The 11,895-nt window shown below is 37.4% G+C and overlaps 1 protein-coding gene and 1 pseudogene across 3 annotated transcripts in view; one reads left to right on the plus strand and one right to left on the minus strand.

Moving 5' to 3' along the window:
• LOC102240020 (selection and upkeep of intraepithelial T-cells protein 8) overlaps nucleotides 1-7,106 on the plus strand; it is a 32,988-nt gene extending 25,882 nt beyond the window's left edge. For 2 of the 3 annotated variants that reach the window (XM_014543429.1, XM_014543430.1), the window contains 3 exons: nucleotides 802-909; nucleotides 5,363-5,485; nucleotides 6,946-7,106. In XM_014543429.1, coding sequence (XP_014398915.1) covers nucleotides 802-909; nucleotides 5,363-5,485; nucleotides 6,946-7,010 — 296 coding nt within the window. In that variant the 3' untranslated portion in view covers nucleotides 7,011-7,106. Of the gene's footprint in view, nucleotides 1-801; nucleotides 910-4,986; nucleotides 5,271-5,362; nucleotides 5,486-6,945 lie in introns of those variants that run through there. The other variant, XM_014543431.1, reaches the window with a different exon arrangement.
• Nucleotides 7,107-9,107: 2,001 nt separating this feature from the next.
• The window catches only part of LOC102240330, a 7,319-nt pseudogene continuing 4,531 nt past the window's right edge, over nucleotides 9,108-11,895 (minus strand).

Here is an 11,895-nt window from a genome sequence, read left to right on the forward strand (position 1 = left end):
GATGAAGGTGGAAGAGTCTGATCAGGGGTAGGCCGTCAGAGGGAAGGGGCTGCGAGGTTGGCCGCCAGCCCCACCCCCTGGTCAGGCTGGTTCGCTGGCCACAGTGGGCATCATAGAGACTGGTTGTTAGGTCATTATGGCCCGTATGGTAGCTGGCTTTTTATATATATATATATAGATGATTAGAATTTCCTTGCTTCCCCATGAAAGGCCTTGAGTGGTGATGATCATTTTACTACAATTGAGTTTCTTTAGAAAGTACCTGAGTGTTCTGGTTATTTTACTCTGGAAGGTAATATAAATCAAAGAATAAATGAATGCATATTTTAGTAATACATAAAAAAACATTATAATAATCTCTGTTTAGTCTGTAGAAATAAATTCCTTGACAGTGGAATTCAGGCTGAAAGGTGTAAGTATATTTAGAGTCTGTGGATACAGATAGATTTTTCTTTCAGCCAGATGAGTGTCACCACAGCTACATCTGGTCAGTCCCACAATCCTCAGAATCCCCAGAAATCTGATGAAGATTCCTAGGGCCTCTTTCCAATCCTCCAGACAGATTAATCTTATGGTAGGTTAGGTGGTGAGAATTAGGAATGGAAACTCCTCTTAGCCCTATTAGTCTACAAGTCCAATCTTACTAGACACTGCCACCACCCACAAACTAAACTCACATCCTGAGTCCTGTCTAGGTTGAGTGGGCATGGGGCAATGGCTATGCTTTTTCTAATAATGACCCTTAGGTCAGTGATCCCCCTGATTCCTGCATTCCTCATTAATTAATTCTCTCTTTTCTAGTTTTTGGATGTGACTCCATTCGCATAATGAACACAATTCCTGCTCAAGGACTGGGTTTTATATGCTTTTGTGCAATGCTCGGTATATATCTGCATTTCCGGATACAAGGTAAATGGGGTCAGGAACCCTCTCTTTTCCTGGAAATATGTTTCCTGGGCGGGGGGGGGGGGGGGGGTTGGGATTAGTTAAGCTGTGTGACTCTCATTATCACCTGGAAGATCAGTGGTTTGGGTGACATCTTAGAGGACCAAATTCCAACACTGAGGTTGTTGTGGGTGTCAAGGACTGAAGGTCCTGTAACTACCGATGATGTTCTCAACGTTGCTTAAGGACATATCCATTCTTATTCTTGCCAAATTGCCCTGATTAGGAAATCCAGTGCATCATTGAATATAAGTAGTAAGAGCAGGCATCCTTGTATTGTCACTGATCATAAAGCTCTTTCACTACATAGTTTCATTCAGCTGTGGGTGTTTTCATAGATGGCTTTTTATCAAACTGAAAGTTCTTTTACCCAGCCACAGTAGCTCAGTGATTGAGCATCAACCCATGAACAGGAGGTTTCGGTTTGATTCCTGGTCAGGGCACATACCTGGGTTGTAGGCTTGAAGCCCAGTAGAGGCGTGAAGGAAGCAGCAGATCAATGATTCTTTGGTGCTTCTATCTCTTTCTCCCTCTCCCTTCCTCTCTGAAATCAATAAAAAATTTTTAAAAGAAAGTTCTTTTCTGTCCCTGACTTCTTTATTGTTTTTATCATGAAAAGTGCTTGTGTTTCATCACATGCTTTTTCTGAATCTATTGAGATGAATATATTGTTTGGTCTTTTATTAATTGTATTATATTAGTTTTTAGAAATTAAAATAACTTTCTTTTTTTAATCCTCACCCAAGGATATGTTTCCCATAGATTTTTTAGAGAGGATGGAAGAGAGAGGGAGAGACAGACAGAAATATTGATGTGAGAGAAACACATTGATTTGCTGCCTCCTGCACGAGCCCCAACCAGGGCCTGGGCCTGGGAGGACCCTGCAACCAAGGTACGTGCCCTTGACTGGAATTGTACCCAGGACCCTTCACTCCACAGGATAATGCTCTATCCACTGAGCCAAACTGATTAGGGCTAAACTACCTTTCATTCCTATGAAAAGTCCCACATGGTCATGGTGAATAATATTTTTTATATAAGGCATGATTTGGTTTGCAAGTATTACTTTTTAAATTGAGGAATAATTCTTCTGGTTCAGGATTTTGTGTCTATATTCATAAGATATATTTGTTGTAGTTTTCTTTTCCTGTTATGTCTTTGTCTGGCTTTAAAACAAGAGTAATACTGGTCTGATCCAATCATATGGGAAGTGGTTCTGTCTTTTCTATATTTTGGAAGAGTTTGTGAAGGAATAGTATAAATTCTATAAATGTTTGGTAGAATTACATGTGAAGCCAATTGAGTCTGAGCTTTCCTTTGTGGAGAAATTTTTAACATATAAATTCAGTTTTTGCATGTTATAGGCCTATACATGTTTTCTTTTCCTTCTTAGGTCAATTTCACTGTTTGTATTTTTCTAGTAATTTTCCCATTTCCTCTGTGTTACCTAAATTTTTTTTGTATTTATTTCTTCATAATATTTCCTTAAAATCCTTTTATTTCTGTGATCTTGGAAATGATGTCTCCCATTTTACTCCTAATTTTAGTAATTAGGATCTTTTTTTCTTTTCCTTTCTCTTTCTTAGTAAATTTTCTTAATCTTCTTATGTAATTCACTCTTGGTTTTATTGATTTTCTCCATTATTTTTCTAGTATCCATTTTTTTATTTCTGCTTTAATTTTTATAATTTCCTTCCTTCTATCTGCTTTGATTATAGTGTGCTTGTCTTGCTTCAGTGTCTTATGGTGAAAGTTAGGTTATAGATTTGAGATTCTTTTTCCTTTTTAATGTAGGTATTTATAATTATAATTTTTCTTCTAAGTGCTGCTTTATATGCTTCGCATATATTTTGTTATGTTATGTTTTTATTTTTATTCTTCTGAAAGTATTTTGTAATATCCCATGTGAAGATGTGGTCTGGTTTCTTTTTGCTGCTTATAGTAAAATATAAGAGGGGGAAAAAGACTGATGTAATAACTGTTAATCAAAAAGGAACTCGGACTTGATAATGTGGGAAGTTCTCAGAAATTCAAATGATTTTTAAAAAATGCTAAAATTAGGACAGTCACTATTAGTAAAGTGTGCTCTAGAAGAAAGCCTAGGGCAGGGGTGGGCAAACTTTTTGACTCGAGGGCCACAATGGGTTCTTAAACTGGACCGGAGGGCCGGAACAAAAGCATGGATGGAGTGTTTGTGTGAACTAATATAAATTCAAAGTAAACACCATTACATAAAAGGGTACGGTCTTTTTTTTTTTAGTTTTATTCATTTCAAAAGGGCCGGATCCTTGCCCACGGCTGCTCTAGAGTGATGCTTTCTTAATGCAAATAACTCACCTGCATTGGCTTTAAGGTCTTCAGGTGTGACCATGACAACAAATCGGATTGCACGTTCATTTCGAAACATCTCGTAGGACCACCGACGGATAGACCGCATGCATTTCACTGCTGCAATGCCATTGTTGGCAATAAGAACCTGGGAGAGTTAGGGGATGGGAATTGGAGAGAAAAATAGAAAAAGAGTTTGTCCTAACATACACAGGAAAACCTCAAGGCACTTGAGAATGTTACACCAGCAGAAAAATTGCCAACTTGTACTAACCGGGTCAAAAAGATAAAATGAAAGAAGACTGTTGAATTTCCAAAATTTACTGACAGAAAACAAGACAATAAAACTCTAAGCTACAAACAGATATTACTGTCCTATGGCCACTGTATCAATTTACCACAAACTTAGTGCCTTAGAGCAACACAGGTATCACTCAGCTGAATCCAAGGTGTCACAAAGGCTGTGCATTCTCCAGAGGGTCTAGGTCACAGCGGTTCTCAACTTGTGGGTCGCGACCCTTTTGGGGGTCGAACGACCCTTTCACAGGGGTCGCCTAAGACCATCGGAAAACACATATATAATTACATATTGTGTTTTTGATTAATCACTATGCTTTAATTATGTTCAATTTGTAACAATGAAATTGGGGGTCACCACAACATGAGGAACTATATTAAAGGGTCGCGGTATTAGGAAGGCTGAGAACCACTGGGACTCTAGGAAAATTCCATTCCCTTGTCTTTTACAGCTACTAGAGCTTCATCCTTGCATTCCTTGGTTCATGGCCCATTCCTCCATCTTCAAAGCCAGCAGCATAGCATCTTTAAATCTCTCTCTGCTCTATCTTCACATCCTCTTCTCTGTGTGCAAAATAAACTGCCTCTCTCTTATAAGGGTACTAGTGATTGCACTGGGCCCACCCAAATAATTTAGAATAATGTCCCCACCTTAAGATCCTAAACTTAATCACATCTGCAAATACTCTTTTACCACATTAGGTACCATGGATTAGATACTTAAAATCTTTGGAGTCCATTATTCAACCTACTACCATACACTATACTTTATGAAATTGGAATAAGGACTCCAGGCCCAGAGGCCAGAGCCATGTGGCCTAGAGAATTATCCCCAGGACTTGAAACCTAATGGAGTTTGCCCCATAGAAATTTGAAATTGTTTGGTCGTAGTAACTACATTTTTTCTTCTCATTTTCTCTTCATTTCAATGGAATGTCTATAATGGTTTTCCTATACCTATTGCACCATTATACTTTAGAACAGATCATTTATTCTAGTTTCACAATTCATGATGATTCATGATGAAAAGGAATTTTACCCCAGGATTGATTATACTCCGAGCCTCACTCATCTACCTCCAAAGTTATTTAGTTTGTTGGACAATTTCATTTATTTGTAGTTGTAGTACTTAGGTTCCACTTCCTTGCTGATTATCAGCAGAAGGACTAGAAGCTGCCTGGATTTCTTCACTTGCTTTTTATGATGCTCTGCCAATAATGGTGGGTCAAGTCCCTCTCAGCATTTGGAATCTCTGACTTCTCCTTTTGCCACATATTTCTGACTGCAACCAGACAAAGTTTCTTCTTTCTTGGGCTCATATGATTAGATATGCTCCACCTAAATATTCCTGAAAAATCTTCCATAATTAAGGTTCATAACCTTAATTATATCTGCAAAATCTCTTTTTCCATGCAGTGCAAGATATTCACAGGTTCCAAGGATTGGGGTATAGGCATCTCTGAGGGAGGGGGTCCATTCTGCCTATGATAAACGTTTCATCCCCAAAGATCCACAACTCTCTCAAACACAAAATGAATTCTACTCATCCAAATTTCATCTTATTAGAACATCAACTCAAAATTAATAAGAAATAGATAAAAGAATATAGAAGAGTCTACTTTATAGACTTGTTATAAGTATTAATTGGATTAGTTCATTTTAAGTAGTAAAATGATGGCTTCTAAATACTAAATTATCAATACAAGTATAAGTTACTAAATGTTGGTTCTTGAATATTCTCTCCCCATTGTTCTCAGTTTAATTAATTTTCTAATTTTTACACCTTTCCCAGTTTCTATTGCAGATCCTTTCTTTTCTTTGTATAATGACTGGATATGGGATATGGCAAAGATGGTAATGATTTTGATGGTATTTTACACTGTGCTTATCAGTTCTTTATACCTCACAGTAAGAGGTAAGTGGTCAGGGTTAGTCATGACTCTAATCTATCATTTTTCCAGCACATATTTATATTCCATTCCCTGTAAGGCCCCACTTTCTGCCTGATTATTAGCCTAAAGTTCATCCTCTTTTCAGAGAGAAAACAAAGTAAATCTCAAATTATATTTTGTCAAGTTATACATTTATATGCTAAGGTTAAGTTATAGTATCTCAATGCCCAATCACAGAGTGACTCTGCTTCTGCTCTGACCTTCAGCTAGTAATACACAAAATCATAACTGTACTTCTCAGGTTTTTCACTGTCTTTTTTCAATGTTTATATTGGCATCTATATCTCTAGCACCCAAAAAGAGTGCAATGCAGGTCTCTCCGAGCTCATGCTGTGACATTGCTGTTCACATAGATTGATTTATCCAGCTCTTACGTCATTCTGTTCCCTAAAAATTACTAAGACTTGATTCAACTTTGACATTATTTAATTGTTCACTCCGCCTTCTTGAATTAATTTTACCATTTCTCCACTTTTGTTCAGCCAGGAATCCCAAGTAATAAGTAGTAAACTAAAAATTCTTATGATTTTTTTTGGCCAAGATTTTTATATGAATGAGGGCCAATAAGTGTTCAGATATATAATTTCCCCCTAACAACTTCCTATAAGTGAATTTAAATTCATAAAGCCATAAGTAATTCCCATCTTAAATGAACATAGTATTAAGTGGACAGTGAACATCTTATTTATATCATTAGATGTTAGAAGAAACAATAACAATATGTGGGATTCTAATGAGTAATTGTGTTTTTAGCCCACAATTTTACCTATTCTAAATAATTTCTTATAAGAACAAAAAAATAGTCAAGGATGTAAAGAATTTACTATTACCATAGATTATATAAAAAGTATTTAAGAAAAATTTCAAATGGCAATGAGAATATGTAAAAAAAGATAGATGAAAAACTAATATATAAGAAATAAGTAAAATAATTTGATCAATAAAGTATTAATTTAAAAATACTTAGTGTTGCCCTAGCCGGTTTGACTCAGTGGATAGAGCGTCGGCCTGTGGACTGAAAGGTCCCAGGTTCGATTCCAGTCAAGGGCATGTACCTTGGTTGCGGGCACATCCCCAGTAGGAGGTGTGCAGGAGTCAGCTGATCGATATTTCTCGCCCATCGATGTTTCTAACTCTCTATCACTCTCCCTTCCTCTCTGTCAAAAATCAATAAAATATATTTTAAAAAATACTTAGTGTTATAATAGTTGCCAATATAATGATTATTTAAGTAAGTAATGTAACATATTAATAACCTAGTCACTGAAAACCAATGACTGCTAATATGACAGAAAGTGAGACAACCAGAGATTATTCTGGAAGTAATAACAAAATATTGATGACATGTTCCTGGTAAAAAAGGAAAAGAAAAAAAGAAAAACCTCAAATCTGATTAAATTTTTATTTTAACTTCTAATTTTAGGGCATGTAAAAAAAATAAAGAATATATGGAAAAAAATCGACAGAGATGCAATCAGCAAAATGTAGACATGGAAAGCACTACAAGAAATGATCCAAGTTCTTCAATAAATGTTGCAAGAAAATAAAATGAGAGAAACAGAAGATTAGCTCTATTGTTTTATAACTAAAAATATATCAATGAATTACAACTTGTACATATATTTGTTTTTATAAATATGTTTTTATTGACTTTAGAGAGGAAGAAAGGGAGAGGGAGAGAGAAATAGAAACATCAATGATGAGTGAGAATAATCAATCTGCCTCCTGCACACACACACACACACACACACACACACACACCTACCCCCACTAGGGATCAAACTCACAACCCTGGCATGTTTATCCTGACCAGGAATTGAACTGGTGACCTTTTGGTGCATTGAACGACACTCAACCAACAAAGCTGCACCAGCCAAGGCAGTACATATATTTGGATGTCTATTTAAACCAATACACTATTAAACAAAAATGATGAAACCATAGCCAAACTGATCAAGAAAAAATATTTCCCAAATAAATAAAATGAAAAATTAAAGAAGAAAAATTATATCCAACAGCACAGAAAGACAAAGAATCATTAAAGAACACTATGAACTATTATGTGCCAACAAGTGGACAAACTACAAGAAGTGTATTAATTTCTAGAAGCATACAACTTTCCAAGACTGGACAAGGAAGAAATAGCAAATCTAAGAAGACTGATTATTAGCTATGAAATTGAAACAGTAATAAAAAAATACTCCCACAAACAAAATTCCAAGACCAGACAGCTTCCTTTTCAATCTATTCCCCCAAATTGAAGAGGTTGGAATGCTTCTAATTCATTCTACAAAGCCAGCATTACCATAAAACCAAAACCAGACAAACACATTATCAAAACAGAAAATTAAAGTCCAATATCCTTGATGAGCATAGATGCAAAAATCCCCATTAAGGGGCTTGCAGGAGGCAGCCAATCGATGTTGCTCTTGATGTTTCTATCTCTTTATCTTTCTCCCATCCTCTTTTTGAAATTAATAAAAACATATTTCTAAAAATTCTCAACAAAATATTAGCAATATGGATTTAACAATACATTAAAAGGATTATAGGGAGGGGACAGGAAGAGATTAAAGAACTTATATGCATATATGCATAACCCATGGACACAGATAATAGTGTGGTAGGCAGGAGAAGGGGGCTTAGGCAATGGAGGGGGGCAATGGGTGTGAAAAGGGGACATCTGTAATACTTTCAACAATAAAGATAAATTAAAAATATTTTTTAAAAAGAAATGAAATACAAATAAGAGGATTATACACTATGCCCAGTGGGATTTATCCCAGGAATACAGAATTCTTTAACATTCATAAATCAATCAATATGACACATCACATCAACAAAATAAAAAAATCATATGATCATCTCAATATTTGCAGAAAAACCATTTGACAAAATTCAGCATTCTTTTATAATAAAAATTCAACAAAGTGAGCATACAGAGAACATATTTTAACATAATAAAGGTGACATATGACAAATCCACAGCTAATATCATTACTCAATGGTAAAAAGCTGAAAACCTTTTCTCTAAGATGAGGAACAAGATAATGATGCCCATTATCACCACTTCTATTCACCATAGTATTGGAAGTCATGCCACAACATTAAGACAAGAAAAAGAAATAAATGGCATCTAGATTGGTAAGGAAGAAGTAAAATTGTCACAATTTGCAGATGACATTATACTATACTAGAGGCCTGGTGCATGAAATTCATGCATGGGGGGATGGTCCCTCAGCCAGGCCTGCACCCTCTCGCAATCTGGGATCCCTCAGGGGATGTCTGACTGCTGGTTTAGGCCCAATCCCACATCCTTAGTGCTGCTGCAGAGGCAGGAGAGGCTTCCACCACTGCCTCTGCACTCACCAGCCATGAGCCTGGCTTCTGGCTGAGCAGTGCTCCTGCATTGAGCATCTGCCCCCTGGTAGTCAGTGTGCGTCATAGCGACCGGTCGTTCTGCTGTCGGGCTGAAACTGGCTCTCCAACATCCCCTGAGGGGTCCTGGATTGTGAGAGGCTGCAGGCTGGGCTGAGGGACCTCCCTCCCCCCAGCATGCATGAATTTTGTGCACCAGGCCTCTAGTTAAGCCATAAAAAGGAGTGAAGTACTGACACCTGCTGCAACATGGATGAACGTTGAAAGCGTTTTTGCTAAGTGAAAGAAGCAGGTCACAAAAGCCACATATTATATGATTCCACTGATATGAAATGTCCAGAACTGGAAGATCAACAGAATAAGAAATAACTTATAAAGAAACCATAAAGAAGTGATTGCCAGGGATGGAGGTAGGGAGTAATTTGGAGGCATGGGTTTCTTTTTAGGGCGATGAAAATATTCTGGAATCAAATAGTATGATGGTTGTACAACACTGAGTATACTAAAAACCACTGACTTGTACACTTTTAAATAGTAAATGTTATGTTATGTGAATTCTCAATTAAAAATTGATACACAATGCCAAAAATAAATAAGTAAATAAATAAATAATGCCAATGGCATTCCCCACTCCAAAGCTACTCTAAAATATTCCCTAGTTGATTCAAATGTGTGGTCTTGAGAGCCTGTACAGTGACATATCAGAATTGCAAGGTGGATGTTCTGTTGAGGCAGAGCAGTCCCTGCCCTCTGAAGAGGAGATCAAAGATGAACCATGAACATAGGGATGCACATATCCTTTCTGATTGGTGTTTCTGGTTTCTTGGGATATATTCCTAGAAGTGGGATCACTGGGTCAAATGGGAGTTCCATTTTTAGTTTTTTGAGGAAACTCCATACTGTCTTCCATAGTGGCTGCACCAGTCTGCATTCCCACCAGCAGTGCACGAGTGTTCCCTTTTCTCCACATCCTCTCCAGCACTTGTCGTTTGTTGATTTGTTGATGATAGCCATTCTGACAGGTGTGAGATGGTACCTCATTGTTGTTTTGATTTGCATCTCTTGGATGATTAGTGACTTTGAGCATGTTTTCATATGTCTCTTGGCTTTCTGAATGTCCTCTTTTGAAACTTTTAAAAGAGGACATTCAGAAAGCCAAGAGACATATGAAAACATGCTCAAAGTCACTAATCATCCGAGAGATGCAAATCAAAACAACAATGAGGTACCATCTCACACCTGTCAGACTGGCTATCATCAACAAATCAACAAATGACAAGTGCTGGAGAGGATGTGGAGAAAAAGGAACACTTGTGCACTGCTGGTGGGAATGCAGACTGGTGCAGCCACTATGGAAGACAGTATGGAGTTTCCTCAAAAAACTGGAAATGGAACTCCCATTTGACCCTGTGATCCCACTTCTAGGAATATATCCCAAGAAACCAAAAACACCAATCAGAAAGGATATATGCACCCCTATGTTCATAGCAGCACAATTCACCATAGCTAAGATTTGGAAACAGCCTAAGTGCCCATCAGTAGATGAATGGATTAGAAAACTGTGGTACATCTACACGATGGAATACTATGCTGCTGTAAAAAAGAAGGAATTCTTACCATTTGCAACAGCATGGATGGAACTGGAGAGCATTATGCTAAGTGAAATAAGCCAGTCAATGAAAGAAAAATACCACATGATCTCACTCATTTGTGGATAATAAAGACCATTATCAATTGATGAACAAAAATAGATACAGAGGAAGAGCAGCATTGAACAGACTGTCAAACTACAGTGGGAAGGTCGGGGAGGGTTGGGGGGGAGGTAAGAGATCAACCGAAGGACTTGTATGCATGCATATAAGCATAACCAATGGACACAAGACATGGGGGCGGGGGGGAGGCTGGGGAAAATCAAGAGGAGAAATAAAAAAGGAGACATATGTAATATTCTTTGTAATACTTTAAGTAATAAAACAAAATTTAAAAAATATAAAATACATACATTGACATAAATATATTACAAATACATACAGAAATATAAAATATTAAAAATGACAGGCTCTGCTCCATTAATCCCTCTATTCATACCATTGTTATATGTTCTGGTTTAATGTTAGAGTTTTTTTTAAATAAAAATGGAATTATATCATTAAAAAAAAAGATGAACCATGAGCTCTAGACTCAAATAATCAAGTGCCTTATAAACAAAACCTCCTGAAGATTCATGTACATTCAAATCTATCTGATCAATCTGTTCCAAACCAAACTTATTCACAAGCATATATACACATAAACATTCTACTCTCATGTTTAAAATTGCTCTTCTTTTCTTAAGCCATACCTCAAAGAAATATTCTCTCCATTCATCTGGTCTGTTAAATGCTGAACTCTGGGAGACACCCTGAAAGTCTTTATTTCCCTCAACTCCCTCATTCCATACATTCTACCTATCAATTCCTCATCTCAAATAGATCTTAAATCTTTCTAATAATGCATTGTCTGCTCTGCCACTACTTTTTCATTGTACTTGTTCCTGATTATTGATTTACATATGTATATGTGTATATGTATATATTTTTATCTCACATATGTCCATATGTGCTGTATAGTCCATATGTTTGTGTATGTATAAACATAGTCAAATGTGTATTATAGACATATATATATATACTAGGGGCCCGGTGCACAAAAATTTGTGCACTGGGGAGGGGGTTCCCTCAGCCCAGCTTGCCCCCTATCACATACTGGGAGCCCTAGGGGATGTCCTACTACCTGCTCCCTGCTCCCTTGGGGAGTGGGCCTAAGCCACAGTCTGGCCACCCTTTGTGGGAGTCGAACGGGCTGATCAGGGGAAGGCACCAGCCCCATCACCGCACTGTTGCAGCCACTGCAAGTCAACAATTGCTGGCTGGCTCCACCCTGGTTCCCCGCCTCTGCCGCCATCAACAATCCTTGGCTGGCTCCTCCCTGGCCCAGGCCTAAAGCCTCTGCTGGA

This window comes from Myotis brandtii, unplaced genomic scaffold, assembly GCF_000412655.1.
Source record: "Myotis brandtii unplaced genomic scaffold, ASM41265v1 scaffold3255, whole genome shotgun sequence".
NCBI lineage: Eukaryota > Metazoa > Chordata > Mammalia > Chiroptera > Vespertilionidae > Myotis > Myotis brandtii.